General features: G+C 39.7%; 1 protein-coding gene across 6 annotated transcripts in view; it reads right to left on the bottom strand.

Annotated features, from left to right (window-relative positions):
• LOC139447167 (choline-phosphate cytidylyltransferase B-like) overlaps positions 1-18,097 on the bottom strand; it is a 38,425-nt gene that overhangs the window by 12,948 nt on the left and 7,380 nt on the right. The window contains exon 1 of one of the 6 annotated variants that reach the window (XM_071228368.1): positions 11,874-11,978. The exons of the other annotated variants lie outside the window; for them this stretch is intronic. Within the exon in view, the coding sequence (XP_071084469.1) occupies positions 11,874-11,912 (39 nt within the window). The 5' untranslated portion in view covers positions 11,913-11,978. Of the gene's footprint in view, positions 1-11,873; positions 11,979-18,097 lie in introns of those variants that run through there. 6 annotated transcript variants of the gene reach the window in all.

Genomic DNA, 18,097 nt, shown 5'->3' on the forward strand with positions numbered 1-18,097 from the left:
ATACCGTGGACACATTCATTTTCACTGCTTCGTCTTGTGCCCGATTCAAATAGCACGATGCTCAGTATAACCTACCAATTATTACTGGTTGGTTGGTTGGTTTGTTGTTGAACGCCACACTCAGCAATATTCCAGCTATATGACGGTGGTCTGTAAATAATCGAGTATGGACCAGACAATCCAGTGATTAATATCATGAGCATCGATCTGCGCAATTGAGATCGATGACATGCATCAACCAAGTCAGCGAGCCTGACCACCTGATCCCGTTAGTCGCCTTTTACGACAAGCATAGTCGCCTATGAAGGCAAGCATGGGTTGCTGAGGACCTATTTTACCCCGGATCTTCACGGGTCTATTATTACTGGTGCAGCGAGAGACACTATGTGATAGTGATGGGAGAGAGGGAAAGTGACGCAGGGCGCGATTTAAGAACTTGATTTAACTTTCACCATGTGCAGTTGCAGCAGACAAAACCAGGCAGCACCCTGGTCCCATACATTTATCAAAGTTAAAACATAGTCCAGTCTACTACCTGTGTCCCTAATTAATAATGTATTGCTATGGACCATAATAGGAACATGTGCACATAATCTTGAAGTACCCACAATCTGATGATGTCAGGCCCATGAAAGCATGACCAATTACACATAACACAGGGATTAGTGATGTAGTATGGTAAATGTGCCTTAGGGGTATATAGTATGTTCAAGATCGATGTTGTGCGGACAAGTGAGGCTTAGGCAGACACAAATTTAGAATTATTGTTACATGCACCTAGTGCAGGTGGACATAAATATTAGGCTGCATTTTTCAGTTATAGGTTGCACTGATGCATGTTTTATATTAGTGAGTGAGTATGGTTTTACGCCGCTTGTAGCAATATTCCAGCAATATCACGGCGGGGGACACCAGAAATGGGATACACACATTGTACCCATGTGGGAATCGAACCAGGGTCTTCGGTGTTGTGAACAAACACTTTAACGGCTGGGCTACCCCGCCGCCCCTGTTTTATATTAGCTGACCCATGAAGATTCCGGGGTAGAATATGTCTTCAGCAACCCATGCTTGCCGTAAATGGCGACTATGCTTGTCGTAAGAGGCAACTAACGGGATCGGGTGGTCAGGCTCATTGACTTGGTTGATGCATGTCATCGATCTCAAATGCGTGGATCAATGCTCATGATATTAATCACTGGATTGTCTGGTCCAGACTCGATCATTTACAGACCGCCGTTATATAGCTGGAATATTGCTGAGTGCTGCGTTAAACAACAAACCAACCAACCAACCAACTTCCATTAGCTAAATCGAGTCCTTTTACATCACATCAAAAACAAAGCTACGACAAAAAAAATGCTGAAAAGGATGCTTGGTATGCTGGTACAGCTGACCAGCTTCGGTGGCAGAGAGATTAGTGATGTCATTTGATTGTGATGTCATGGTAACGATGATGTCACAATAGTCAGCAAAGCAGGACATGTATGATAACGGTATTGAGACTTAATACACTGGCCATGAGGTATTTGTATCATCCACAGTTTCACACTCCCCTATCACTGATATCCCCGGAGGACCTACAGTGACCTTTCACCTACATGACTTAACAGAGGTCGCCACGGACACAAGTAGCAGCATGGAGCAGGTCCGGAGGTCAACAGCCATCAATGCATCAACAGCTTCAGTCATACCAACCTTTGTACTCTGACTTCCGAAATGCCAAACAACATAAGCCAAACATGACAAACAATGTTATTGGTCATGCCAATATCAGGCTAATCAGGGACAAATATTTGATATTAGGAGGGGAGGCTGAGATTTTATATATACAAAATATATACTGTAAATCTTGAAATTAACCCGAGCGTGAATTAAATGCGAAAAATGCGAGTGGTCTTTGCTCGCATCATTAAACATCGCATTTACATCAACAATAAGACATTTTGGATAGCAGAAATACCAACTTAGACATACGCTGAAAACAAACAACTATGTATTCCACATCACTGTTTATTGAGCAGCACTTGTAACAAGTAGATAAACAATGTCATTCAAACACTTATCACATCCTGTGAATTGTCGCTGCTGGGGTCAAGACAAGAGTTCTACACACTTATGTCATCACTGATCACATCTGCAAGTCCAGACGGACACCACCCAATACAGTGTCTTTGTTCTAAGCGACTGCATCAAAAGCCAACACAAGCCAGCGCGCATGTATTGTTTTCGCGGAAGTACTCTACTCAGCGCTAATAAACAGTGCTATTTGGTGTGTGATTGGATTAATGTAAGGTTGGATTAAGGTGAGGATTCTCCTATAAACCTGACATAAATCCAATGATGCTTGAGAGGATGGGGTGTCACATTTTTGGCAAGGGGCCAGTGGTCGCATTCTTTTGAAGATGCATTTATTTAACGATTTACAGTCTATAAAAAAAAAGATTGTCACAGAAAGTGCTTAAAAAAGAGAATTAATCGTCGGACTATTGAAAAAGAAATTGTCTGCTACAACACTAACATTATTGCAAGGTGTTCTTTAAAGTAAAATATTTGGGCTCACAGTTTTAACGAGAATAATATCTGGTTTTGCAGCTGTAGCCGAACAGATATCTAGCCTCCATCCAAGATCCCAGACTCCACCCAGCTCCCCAATGTACAGGAATATGGCAATACAAAACTTCAACAGTATGTATTGTGATGGGACCTACATTGGTGGCAACATTAAGATTTGTTTGTTGTTTAACGCCGCACTCAGCAATATTCCAGCTATATGACGGCGGTCTGTAAATAATCGAGTCTGGACCAGACAATCCTGTGATTGACATCACGAGCATTGATCCATGCGATTGGGATACGATGACATGTATCAACCAAGTACATTGGAATATTGCTGAGTGTGGCATTAAACAACAAACAAACAAAACCTGTAGAATTCAGATTTGGAGGACAAAATACACATATAAGTCTCATGAGGTGAGGTGAGGTGAAATGGGGTTTAACGTCGCGTCGCATTATTGCACTTATAGAGCGACGTGCATGCACGTGTATGTGTGTGTGGTTGCTTGTACTAGTCCGGACTGATGCCGATTTATAGTGCTAGCTCACTGAGATACCATGCCGCAGTTTAACATGAATACCCCATCCAGACACAGTATACTGACTCCGAGCCGACCAGTCCTTGTTTTAGCCCCTTAATGCCGAGCGCCAGACAGGGTAACAACAAGTACCATCTTTTAACGTCTTTTGGTATGACGCGGCTGGGGATCGAACCCCGGACCTTCCGCTCTCCGGGCGGACGCTCTACCTTTAGACCACTGAGGCAGTCCCTGGGCATGATTGATAATGAGATAAATTAAACACAGCAGTATGTCGTCGATGTAATGTCATGGTGAAATATGCAGGCGGAGCAATCAATCTCACAACGTGCACCGGCGCCAGCGCCTCTCAACATTACTTACGCAAACACAGTCAGTGTCTCCAGTAGCCATCTCAGTTCCAGAGAGTTGTTACAGTTTGCACATCATCGCAACCAACAATATTTTATGTCTTCCCTCTAAATATGTAGATGCCAATATATTGTAGTCAGTATCACAATACAGGCCTCAGTAACACAATATACATCACTAGAAACTTCCAGGCAATACACAGCCCTAATAAACACCAAATAATTAAAAGGTGTACAGTTTTATAGCAGAAAATAGACCTGCTGTCACATGTTCAATGCTCTGTTTAATATCATGATACACAATTGATAAGGAATATGGTGAACACAGCCATATTAATAAAGGTTAATATCAACCCAATTCACAATTTTCATACTTTCTGGCACAATGACAAGAGGACAAGAGACTGCCTTCATATAGCTGGAATATTGCTGAGTTCTGCGTTAAACAACGAACAAGCATCCAACAAATGACAAGAGGACTAAGTCATTGAAATCTCCTGCAATGGTAAAAACTTGTCGTGAATAAATATATGAAACTTGTTGCCATGGAAACTTGAATTCCCAAACTATCAAAAGGCACCAGTTCACACTAGACCTATCTATGTGCCGAGTTTGGTGAAGAAGTATTCTACAGTTTTGAAGATCTTGTTGTTTGGGATGAAAATGATGATGTCGAAGTCTGCTACAGTTGTGTCTTAACCTCAGGTCTATACCATCACACAACAAACACAGGTGGTCAACAGGTGTTTGCTATAACATAAATGTAGATTCTTGATGACCGTTTCACAAACAGAATAACTCAGTAATATCGACTCATAAGCCTTATAAATCATAGGAACTGTAGATCCCAAACGCGGATGATAATAGTCTTACAAATTATTATTAGTTATGAGCATTGGCCTGATTTTCATATTGCAAAAAATTGCAATAATTATTAATATATTGAGATACGCACCACAATATATTGCATGTGTTCTTTCATCTGTAATTTGTTATGACCCTGAATACAAATACCCCAACTAAATGACTTGAAGTTTTTCTTTGATTCTGTACTGAAAGTTCCCTCACAGAATCAGCAGACTTATCAGAAGAGTCAACACTTTCAACAGCCAACAGCCAACAGCAGGCCAACAATAAAATGCAAGACATAAAAAAATTATTTTCCCCCATTATTTCTTCAGAAAGACTAACATGTCCACATATAAATATTTTAGATTTGCCCTCTGGTGGTAGAATTAGCACTGATGTAAACATTACCAACCAGATGAAAATTATCAGAAAATCATATTAATTAGTATTTGAAATCGTGGTATACCGGTAATATCATACATCTGTAATTATCATTAATATGTTATAGATTTATATTGCACAAGCATGCTCTAAGCCTTTGACATTATTACCCTGATCAGTGCATCAGTGTCCGATTGATATTCATTCTCAACTCCCTGGGGAGTATACAACTAGTTTTTTTAGACACCTTTTCAGTCTGCGACAGGTCAGGCATTAGTTGCTGGAGACTAGTTTTAACGTGGAATCCCCAAGGGGGAACTAAACCGCTGATCAAACTTGGAATTTACACCATTGCAAGAACTGGCAATGAATACACTCACAGTAACATGTTATTTGTCTGCACTAGATTGTTTCCAAGGGGACATCAGTGCAAATATTACAGGTCATCCCTTATCAGACAGCCACAGCATGGTCAGTGCAAATATTACTCGACATCCCCAATCAGACAGCCACAGCATGGTCAGTGCAAATATTACAGGACACCCCCAATCAGACAGCCACAGCATGGTCAGTGCAAATATTACAGGACACCCCCAATCAGACAGCCACAGCATGGTCAGTGCAAATATTACAGGACATCCCCAATCAGACAGCCACAGCATGGTCAGTGCAAATATTACAGGACATCCCCAATCAGACAGCCACAGCATGGTCAGTGCAAATATTACAGGACACCCCCAATCAGACAGCCACAGCATGGTCAGTGCAAATATTACAGGACATCCCCAATCAGACAGCCACAGCATGGTCAGTGCAAATATTACAGGACACCCCCAATCAGACAGCCACAGCATGGTCAGTGCAAATATTACAGGACATCCCCAATCAGACAGCCACAGCATGGTCAGTGCAAATATTACAGGACATCCCCAATCAGACAGCCACAGCAGGGTCAGTGCAAATATTATAGGACATCCTTAATCAGACAGCCACAGCATGGTCAGTGCAAATATTACAGGACATCCCCGATCAGACAGCCACAGCATGGTCAGTGCAAATATTACAGGACACCCTTAATCAGACAGCCACAGCATGGTCAGTGCAAATATTACAGGACATCCCCAATCAGACAGCCACAGCATGGTCAGTGCAAATATTACAGGAAACCCTTAATCAGACAGACACAGCATGGTCAGTGCAAATATTATAGGAAACCCTTAATCAGACAGCCACAGCATGGTCAGTGCAAATATTACAGGACATCCTTAATCAGACAGCCACAGCAGGGTCAGTGCAAATATTATAGGACATCCTTAATCAGACAGCCACAGCAGGGTCAGTGCAAATATTACAGGACATCCCCGATCAGACAGCCACAGCATGGTCAGTGCAAATATTACAGGACACCCTTATCAGACAGCCACAGCATGGTCGGTGGATGGAAGTTTGACATATTTTCAATGTGAGTAAGTAGGTCTAGATGTCCTAGTCAGCAATATCTGGGTTAAATCCAAGAGGTGACGATCATGTTATCATGGTCACACACTGAGAAACTATACAGCACACAAGCTCTTGAGCTATAGTTTAACAGCACTGGGGATGGTTATTGACAGAAATTCTGTATGCTGTATTGTGAGTGAGTTAGTGAGTTGGGTTTAACGCCACTTTTAACAGTACTCCAGTTATATCGCGGCGTGTCAGCTTAATGAGGGATGACAGTCTGAAGTGATGCAGGTCTCAGACGTTTACCACTTTGGTGAAACCCACGAGTATGGATATGGTGCTGACAAACCTAAAAACATTATCGGGGCGAACCAGGATTCGAACCCACAATCATAGGTTTCTGGCACGCCCAAGGGACGCAACTCTGCACAGCGAATCGCAGCGATACGTATGGCAAAATAATTTTACCAGGATGAAGACATTTCAAGGCTAAAATGTTTCCCAACAGCTGCCTGACCTCTGTTGTTGACCTCTGTTGTTCGGCACGGTCTCGATATCGGGCCAGGACATGTCAAATTATAAAGTACTCTCTAACCCTTCTGAATGCGGCATGGAACCTTAACAGAATCTCTCAAAGTTATCCGAATGTATCGTGAGAACCAGTTCCACGCGATCCTATTGCGATACATATTCACAGAAATATTGTATTGCAATTTACTGGTAAACCAGTAATACCTGATTATGTTTCTAGGTTTATCAGCACCATACCCATGGGTTTTACCAAAGAGATAAACGTCTGAGACCTGCAACACTTCGGGCTTTCCTCAAACATTAAGCTGATATGCCGTGATATAACTGGAATACTGTTAAAAGCGGGCATCAAACCCAACTCACTCACTCACTCTCACAGTTGTCAGAAAGACATGACATCACACTGTAATGCTATAACGTCACACAGTTCTTTGATAACTGAAGTTGCCAAAGTTGTTCTGATGAATATTGATCAAACTTTATATTTTTTGAAAGTGGTATCCATTTCCCTATGTAGAATGGCAGTTTTCATCAAATTTGGGGAATGAAAAAAGAAAGGTTAAAACAATTATGTGACCATTCGAAAAATCCTTGATCCATTCCTGAAGTTTTTGGTGTCTTAAAATCTTTACTGAAACCTAGGGACCTGAACAATCCTTTTTATCATTATAACTATGACATGGACCCTTCAGCTGACATCCTCACTATCAAACATGGTATGACTGCTTGGATTGATATAACAGCCCATCCAAGTCAATAATGGGACAATTATCACATTTATGAGTCAATCATCATTGAGAATAGTCCAACATGTGAGTGTCGCATAGAGGGGAGAACCAAAGTTCAAAGGCTTCATTATGAAGCATCCAATCAAGTTGTCATCTGCTTCATCTGCTCAGTGAGTAACTGCAGAGGTCCAAGTTCATGCCCCTATCTGTGATAGTATGCTCCTGGTGACTACTTGTACATAACAATGTGGCGTGGAGCATCAGGTTGCCCTACATCAAGTCAACACGTACCACAGTAACAACAGTATGAGTCAACATCCGGATCGGGATCAGTAGAAGCTGGATGTTGGAGATAAACATGTGTTTTCAGATTTGAGGGAGATTTTGAGCATTTGGTTTAAACATATTTTTATTCATTGAAATGAGTTGGGATTGGTGAACAAGCTTTACAGCTTATGTTAACACCGCTCCCATATAACATATGTTACATATTGAGATGAAGGATGTGACGTCATCGATATAGACATTATTTAAATAATATGTTTGTCTAACAAGTCGTTTGTAACAAAAGTAATAGTCAATCATGAGGTTGTTGTCCGATTATTTAATTATTAATTTGTGAAGAGCTGAAACGTTTTATCTTGATGATGAAAATCGTGGACGGATTCAACTAATTTCGGGTTTTCAGAGTGAGCAAGTTCATTGTTTCCGTTCACAATAGTATCCAAGTTGTAACCGGTAGTGTAAAATTGCATATTAAGTCTTATCTGAGTAAAGTTACAGCAAGTGAAAAAATAATGTAGGGCGTTTTCACTCGGATATCCACAGGAGCAACATGGACTGTCAATTAAATGTCTGTTATAATACTTATCGGCGTTTAGGTCGCTACAAGAATCGAGTGCCATAGCTAAGGTCAAAATAAGTCTTATTTTCGGTTTTCTTAATTAGGTTTTTAAATTCTGACAGACTACTTGACTCTTTGGACTTTGGTAGAGCATTCCATAAGTGTATTGTGTCTGGTAAAAAGGATTTGGCGTAAGAAGAAGTACAGCTATAAATTCCTTGTAGTTCAGAACTGTTTCTTAAATTATAAATTGTAGTTTCTGAGACAAAGTTTGGGATCAAACCACAAAGATAGCTTGGGAATTGGTTATTATACATTTTAAAGAAAAAAGTTAATTTTTGAGCATTTGGACCCTGCATTTGTCAGATTCAAATGTAATCATTCCCAGTCCTCCAATATGCCCACAAATATGAAGTTATTCATGCCAACATTGTATAATATAAAAGACTTACTGTATTCAACGTAATAAGCACCCAGGGCGCTCTCAAAATTAGAAATAGGGGGCTCTTGTTAGAATACAATTTTGGTGAGTCATAAATTTTATGGTTTATGCTGACAGCCTGAAATGATACAAAAAGAAAACTCTGTGCATACTAAACACGACATATATTTTTCCAGAATTTAATTGCCTATTATTAAGGGTGCATAATAGCACACGCTTGCGTATTATACACAAATATTAATAGTTCTTGTGTACATTGATCAATCTGAAGGGGTGCTAACTGGGATTGTTCACTAGCCAATATATCAGCAAATATCGCTGTGTGCTTATTAGAGCGGGGAGCTTATTACGTTGAATACGGTATTGGTAACAGTGTATCGACAGTGAATGGCATGTATAATTCACGAGGCTGTATAAACTATGACTATTAGTATGTAGACAAACTGTATGCTTTACATGATATATCAGATATACATCATTACCTATTATCACAACAGTGCATGATGATCTCATTGTTATTCTGTATAGGATATACTTATCTGTGTAAATTGGGTCATATCTATTCATATATGCACCTGCATATATTTGTAGGGTTATGTAATAATGACACTGTTAATGTTTTTGTATTACTTTAGTAAGAAAATATCATCATTTTCTCATCGACGATAAAATACATTTAAATATACCAATGTTGCCAATCAACATACCTTTTACTGATGAAGAGGATAAGTATCTTGATGTAACTAAACTGTCGAGTCGTGCTGTCTACTTGCATACAGACATTCATTGAAGCCTAACATGCATCTCTATTGTGTTGATACAGAGGGTGTTACATGCTTATTTATTGTTTAGCTAAGTCAGTACTTACTGTATTCGACGTAATAGGCGCCCTGCTTTCATAAGCGCCCATGGCGATATTTGTTAATATACTGGCTAGTGAACAATCCCAATTAGCACCCCTTCCGATTGATAAATGTACACAAGGCTTTTTATTCGTGCATAATATGTTTGTTATATGCACCCTTAATTATGGGCAATTAAATTCTGGAAAAATATATATGTCGTTTTCAGCATAAACCACGAAATTTACGCTCTTTGAAGTCTGTTGTTTTTCACCCACATAATATTGTAATAAGAGACCCTATTTCTAATTTTGAGAGCGCCCTGGGCGCTTATTATATCGAATATGGTAATTGTTTTATGACATACGATAAGCTGGGTCATCTCAGTCACTTGCACAATACTATTTTCTATATATGGCAGCAAACAAACAAAAACAGCCCCCCACCCCACCCCACCCTACCCTAAGAATATAAGAATACCAGTATTAAATAGTAGGTCCTGTTTAACTCGGACCAAGCAATCCACATCCATAATATGCAGTGATTTTGACACAAAACGCCGTACATAGGTCACCGACTTGGACCGAAGAGTGAGTGAGTGAGTGAGTGAGTGAGTCAGTGAGTGAGTGAGTCAGTGAGAGGGTGTGGTTTTACACCGCCGTTAGCAATATTCCAGCCATATCACATCCGTGGACACAGAAATGGGCTTCACACATTGTACCTATGTCGGGAATCAAACCCAGGTCGTTGGTGAGACGAGTTAATACTTTACTAGGCTACCCGACCGCTCCTGGACCCAAGAAATGTAATAAGTCAATGGCAAAAGTCAGTAAGTCAAGTAAACAAAACACAAATTGCTCATGCTATGTGCTCGCAAATCAACAAAAAAAGGTAGATGAGCCATAACAACAAATAAATGCAATACCGTTCATGATTGGATGAATATATACAATCGGGCCAATGAACATCACAATAAGAAAAGTACTTGACCAAGTCACAAAAGCTCCTGATAGCGTTTCCCTGTGATACAGAAAGTATGGTGCAAACGTGACATTTTGCTTAGCATTTCTATCAGTTAAAAGTTTGACCACTTAAACAAACCATTGACCTATATAATCCGTTATATAAGTCTGTGAACAAACCATCTGTCTATGACTGGTGACCAGCTGCCATCTAAAACCTAATTGAGACATCATTCTGGAAAACCGTATCAAGAACCATTAAAAGGTTACCATCTATTCCTGGAAAACTTATGCTGGACGACTGGTAAATAATCATTTTGAAAACATACAATTCTACTGAAGCCTAATTTAGCCTTAAACCTGTAGTTTCAATTTAGAGCTATGTCAACTGTAGATTTGATGACCCCAAATTTCATTAGAAACCAATTGTAATTTTCATTTTTCACTGCTTCTCCCACCCTTTTCAATAATGACTGGTCCCTTATGGTCGTCAAACTTAAATGAAGACAGGGATTTATCTCAGTCTGATAAGAGGCCGATTTTTTATGCCAACTCTACAGCAAATGTCCGTAAATATTCTCCAATTGAAATTACAAATTTCCCAACTCAGTTTATACACTACCAACTAAATGGTTTGATAGAAGCGACTTGTGTTCAATGACCCATTTGACAAAATAACAATTTGTTCCCAGTTTGGATAAACCCTGAAAGAGTTTGTGCATGTGCTTATTCTTGGTACGTAAGAACTTCACAAAGGCTTTGCCAAAGAATAGGACCATGGCAACAAGCCACCGATGACACAACCCAATTCTCCATACATACAGCAGAGCTCCAGATAAGCTGCGTATCTGCGTAAAATACGCATCAGAAATGCAGAAATACATAGTAAAATAAAATCCAAGCGTATCAAATACGCAAACGAATATTACAGATACCCTACAAAAATAAAACTAGTGCGTATCTTCAAAATATTGTGAAGTAACCCTGCGTATTCAATTAGCAAATCAGCAACTTATTTTGAAAAAATAAACGGGCATTCTGTCAACCTTGCCAAACTCCACAATGACAGTTACATCATGATCATTTGCCATCACACTTTCTTGTGGAAGTATCGTGGTATTTTTTAGTCCTATAAAGCTCTCGAACCCACACGAGTTTGCAGGGACTAGATGAATAGTGTTTTTAATTATTTAACTTAAACACCCACATGCGTAAAAACTAGTGGGTAACAGAAATTTGAATACCCAGATAGAATTACTGATACCCAATGATTTTAAAATGCAGGGGTAAAATACCCACAACAGCTTATCTGGAGCTCTGCATACATTCCCATTGACTGGGTTGTCACAATAAAACATATACACATACTAGTCATCACACCAAAATAGTTCCAATTGCTTTACCATTGTCATTCTGTGACTGTTATGGTGGGCATGTCTCATGGCTTATTTGCTGAAACATATCAGACACAGTCGACACATCCGACATAATCACGAACACGAACACGAACTCCTCTAGGCTGATCGGACTGTGGAATGTACCCTCGATCAATACACCTTGGTTCGAGGAACTTCTGCACAGGCAACAACGTCAATAAGGCTACCACTCATTAAGTGTTTGTTGCATAACATCCGAGGGAGGATGCTGGTGACAGGAGATAACGAGGCCCTATTTGAAGCATTCATTGCCACCCATGACACTAGGAACAGGGTCGTGCTGGTTTTTCGACGATCACACTCCTAAGATAAAATTCACGATAACGATTCATGCAATGAAAATTAATTCACGTCTGAAAAAGACAAATCAATGAGATCAATACTGTGTGGTTTCCAATCAAGCCAACGTCAAATTGTTGAGCAGACAGATTATGGAAACTTATCTTGTCCCTCATCAGTCATCACAGTCCGACTGGAGCCCTTAGGGCCACGTTATAACAAAGGTCCATGCACTATCTTGAGATACCTTTATTAGAGACTTTGCCGTTTCAGATGATGCAAAAAATGTAAAGTTAACGAAGGCCATAGGTACAATATGACATACCTTAAAGCCACAGAAACCTGTGTGTGGGTTTGGGGGTGAAACTTATATTTACCAGACACAATATTTTCACCCAGTAAAACCAGGCAGTATTTTATGTCCAATAAAACTAGGACACAATATTTTACGTCCAGTAAAACCAGGACACAATATCTTACGCCCAGTAAAACCAGGCAGTATTTTATGTCTAATAAAACCAGGACACAATATTTTACGTCCAGTAAAACCAGGACACAATATTTTCGCCCAGTAAAACCAGGCAGTATTTTAAGTCTAATAAAACTAGGACACAATATTTTATGTCCAGTAAAACCAGGACACAATATTTTACGCCCAGTAAAACCAGGCACTATTTTATGTCTAATAAAACCAGGACACAATATTTTACGTCCAGTAAAACCAGGACACAATATTTTACGTCCAGTAAAACCAGGACACAATATTTTCACCCAGTAAAACCAGGCAGTATTTTATGTCTAATAAAACCAGGACACAATATCTTACGTCCAGTAAAACCAGGACACAATATTTTACGTCCAGTAAAACCAGGACACAATATTTTATGTCCGGTAAAAGCGGGACATAGTGTTTTACGTCCAGTAAAACCAGGACACAATACAGTATATCCAGCAACATCAGGTCACAGTCAATAATAAAGAGTGAGAACTGGCATCCAAGTCTTTTAATAGCTGGACTAGGAATAAATACACTACATACGATATACATGATATATCCAGGAAATCAATGCCTGGATAATACCCTTGTGACAACCCGCTTGGCCAGCTGGCTCCTCTGTCACAAATAGCAGCCAGCACTGAAATGACACAAACTAATGCACAAATCGAAAACAGACACCAATAACATATAAGGTTCTGTGTGTCAGTCCACTTTCCAAACACGGTCCACAGACCCCATTGAACATATTTAAAAATAATCAGCACCAGAAAATAACCTGAAACATTACACTAGTCTGATATATAGTCATCAGCAACCCATGCTTGTAACCCCAGGTTAGAATTGGTCTGCAGCAACCCATGCTTGTAACCTCATGAAGATCCGTGTTAGAATTGGTCTGCAGCAACCCATGCTTGTAACCCCAGGTTAGAATTGGTCTGCAGCAACCCATGCTTGTAACCTCATGAAGATCCTTGTTAGAATTGGTCTGCAGCAACCCATGCTTGTAACCCCGTTAAGATCCGTGTTAGAATTGGACTGCAGGAACCCATGCTTGTAACCTCATGAAGATCCTGTTAGAATTGGTCTGCAGCAACCCATGCTTGTAACCTCATGAAGATCCATGTTAGAATTGGTCTGCAGCAACCCATGCTTGTAACCTCATGAAGATCCATGTTAGAATTGGTCTGCAGCAACCCATGCTTGTAACCTCATGAAGATCCGTGTTAGAATTGGTCTGCAGCAACCCATGCTTGTAACCCCGTTAAGATCCGTGTTAGAATTGGTCTGCAGGAACCCATGCTTGTAACCTCATGAAGATCCATGTTAGAATTGGTCTGCAGCAACCCATGCTTGTAACCTCATGAAGATCCTGTTAGAATTGGTCTGCAGCAACCCATGCTTGTAACCTCATGAAGATCCATGTTAGAATTGGTCTGCAGCAACCCATGCTTGTAACCTCATGAAGATCCATGTTAGAATTGGTCTGCAGCAACCCATGCTTGTAACCTCATGAAGATCCATGTTAGAATTGGTCTGCAGCAACCCATGCTTGTAACCCCGTTAAGATCCGTGTTAGAATTGGTCTGCAGGAACCCATGCTTGTAACCTCATGAAGATCCATGTTAGAATTGGTCTGCAGCAACCCATGCTTGTAACCTCATGAAGATCCTGTTAGAATTGGTCTGCAGCAACCCATGCTTGTAACCTCATGAAGATCCATGTTAGAATTGGTCTGCAGCAACCCATGCTTGTAACCTCATGAAGATCCATGTTAGAATTGGTCTGCAGCAACCCATGCTTGTAACCTCATGAAGATCCATGTTAGAATTGGTCTGCAGCAACCCATGCTTGTAACCTCATGAAGATCCATGTTAGAATTGGTCTGCAACAACCCATGCTTGTAACCTCATGAAGATCCATGTTAGAATTGGTCTGCAGCAACCCATGCTTGTAACCCCATGAGGATCCGTGTTAGAATTGGTCTGCAGCAACCCATGCTTGTAACCTCATGAAGATCCATGTTAGAATTGGTCTGCAGCAACCCATGCTTGTAACCCCATGAGGATCCGTGTTAGAATTGGTCTGCAGCAACCCATGCTTGTAACCCCATGAGGATCCGTGTTAGAATTGGTCTGCAGGAACCCATGCTTGTAACCTCATGAAGATCCGTGTTAGAACTGGTCTGCAGCAACCCATGCTTGTAACCCCATGAAGATCCAGGTAAGCCTCACTGACGTTGTTGATGCATGTGATCATATCCAAATTACATAGATTGATGCTCATGATGTCAATCACTGGATTGTCTTGTCCAAACTAACTTTGGTACAGACCACTGTCACATCACTGGAATGATGCTGAGTATGGCTTTAAGTAACAAACAAACAAAACATAACATAAGGAAAACTGACTTGGGCTAGCAGGCTATCTATCCATGAATAATACCACTTAAAAACACATTTATATGATTTTGTTCTACCTATGGATGAACAATTACTTTTAGTGCATTATTGATGCGATATAATTGTCCGGAAAAATAAAACCAACTTTTGAAAATAATGAATAAATAATTTTTTCTTAAATCAGACCAAATTTCACCATACTATCACAATCATTATCATGAAATAATCTTTCACATGTATGTCATAATATAAACACAGACTAGACTCAGTAATGACATGTATATATATATATATATATATATATCACACTGTTATAGCAGGTTGAAACAAGCTGTGTTTATAATTCATTTGATATTTGAGTATTTAGAAACACTAAATATTATTAACAACGCACATATTGCATGGGTTACAGACACGTGACACCGAACATGATTATTTGCATATTCCTATATCCAAGGTGTCTGGTTCATGGACACATTAGCCTGCGCTGTATATAAGTTTGCTTCATACATGTAGATATATACAAGAAGCACTATGTGCCAGGCCAGCACATAGTGGTAGTGGTAGTTGTGTTGGCAGCGTTAGAAACTTTTGACCACTAGTCCTTGTAATGATAACACAGAGCAAAACCCTTAAAAAGGGCAAATTTCTACTAGTACCAGTCCTTGATCCTTTTACAATTGGTCAGTTTGGCAAGGACCCAGTCTAACCCCAGCTAGGCCAAGGGCAGAGCTCCAGGTAAGCTTTTGGTGTGTGGGTATTTTACCCATGCATTTAAAAATCATTGGGTATCAGTAATTCTATCTGAGTATTCAAATTTCTGTTACCCACTAGTTTTTACACATGTGGGTATTTAAGTTAAATATTAAACAACACTATTCATCTAGTCCCTGCAAACTGGTGTCGTGTGGGTTACAGAGCTTTATAGGACTCACAAATACCATGATACTTCCACAAGAAAGTGTGATGGCAAATGATCATGATGTAACTGTCATTGTGGAGTTTGGCAAGGATGAAGGAATGCCCGTTTATAATTAGAAAATAAGTTTGATTTGCTAATCAAATACGCAGGGTTACGTCACAATATTTTGAAGATACGCACAAGTTATATTTTTGTAGCGTATCTGTAATGTTCGTTGCGTATTTGATACGCTTGAATTTTATTTCACAGCGTATTTCTGCATTTCTGATGCGTATTTAAAGCAGATACACAGCTTATCTGGAGCTCTGCCAAGGGTAATGCTGTCTTGTTGTCGTCTCTTGGCCAAGAGTAGCCTTTCCAGTGTCTTCTGACAGGGATAAGTCATAAATTTTAACAACATTAATAATGAAAAGGGACAGTTGCACAGTTCATTCAGAAAGACTGACAGTCAATGCACAATACGATGGGGATTAATCATGGGGATTAGCATCTCACAAGTAATGGCAATTAAGTGATATTAGACGTATAATGATATTCATGCCATGGTACATGGTAGTTAGCTTTAGGAATTAAATATTCATTCAGACAAAGGTCGTCCCAAATAATCTGCTATGACACTATAATGATCTATTAACATAGGCAGGATGACCATTCAACTATCACTGATTTCGTACATGAATTACAAGCAGCAAGACAGTTGCACTTCCGTGGGTGCAACTCTTGCTTTTTGTATCAGGGATTCTAAATAAGAATAGATAATCAAAAAAACAAAATAATAAGCAGGAAGTTTACAAACCAGTTTGAAGAACATCAAGATTGATAATGATACGACATGTATTAATATATTTATAATAAGTGCATAAATAATAAAAACAATTATAGACTACTCAAATTTTGATAGGTATCTTCCGTTTCAGAGGACAGAAAGGGGTCTTCGCTGTTTGGCAATCCTATGAAGAAAAACTGATGCATTTGGCTTGAAGTTAAGAGTGGGTTGCAATACATTGCAGCTGTCTTATCATCTTCCCCTGGCAAGAGAGTTAACTGACTTTAAAAGTCCAGCTTCCACCCTTGCCAAACTAGGCTGGAATTCCTGGGTTCGATCATAGCGCCACCAGTGGCTATTACGAGTTATGTCCTTTCTATGTCTCTCCTATTGACCAATCAGATTCAACCTCTCGTATCGCTTGCATTTGCTTCAAACAAAACGGTGGCGCCCAGTCAAGACGATCTGATCGATAATCAAGATCTATATTGTGATAAAACGAGTCTTAAATCGCGAAGTGCATCAAATCACGATTAAAAACATGAAAAGATTTAGAAAATATCTGTTGACAACGAGTTAGCAAGCACATGCTTTGCAAATCCTGCAGTCGACCAAAATCTCATGACACTTACGAACCGGATTTCGATTTCGGTGCGCGATTTTGATTGGACTATGCATAGACTCGTTAGTCCAGCCAAAATGTAACTCCATAATACCAGCCTAGTTCGGCAAGGGTGGAAACTGGACTTTTATAGTCAGTTAACTCCCTTGCCTCGTGAAGATGCTGTGTTCTATCAGGAGAGGCACCATGGATAGGTTTCACTCGTAGTCATGGGTATTGGCCTGACTTTCATATTGCAATAAATAGCACTAATGTACCACAAAATATTGCATGCATTCATGAAGTTCGTGAATACTTGCACTACATCACATTTTCATTGGATGATGTTGATGTATGTGCATCATTAAATTTATTTCACAAAATAATCACAGATTTTGCACACAACAATGTTATCTTAAAGTGTCTGATGAAATTTCCATTCTTAAGAACGAAATTGGCCAATACATTGGACTTTTCCGGCATATATTTGACAACTTCGTAGTTGTCTGCCATTTTGTTGGATGTTGCTATGGTTACAACGCATGTGTAACAGACACATAATATATAGGAAGCTGGTCACAAATAGTTTCACTTTTTCGATCACGGAAATCACTTGCTTATTTCTGAATCTCATATATTTGACTCGACTTGTCACTCATGTAAACTTTGCCAACAAGAAGAAAATATGCATGATTTTGATAAACGCAATATACCGTATACGGAAT

This window comes from Haliotis cracherodii, unplaced genomic scaffold (assembly GCF_022045235.1).
Source record: "Haliotis cracherodii isolate W230 unplaced genomic scaffold, xgHalCrac1.p SCAF_7, whole genome shotgun sequence".
NCBI classification, from domain to species: Eukaryota; Metazoa; Mollusca; class Gastropoda; order Lepetellida; family Haliotidae; genus Haliotis; species Haliotis cracherodii.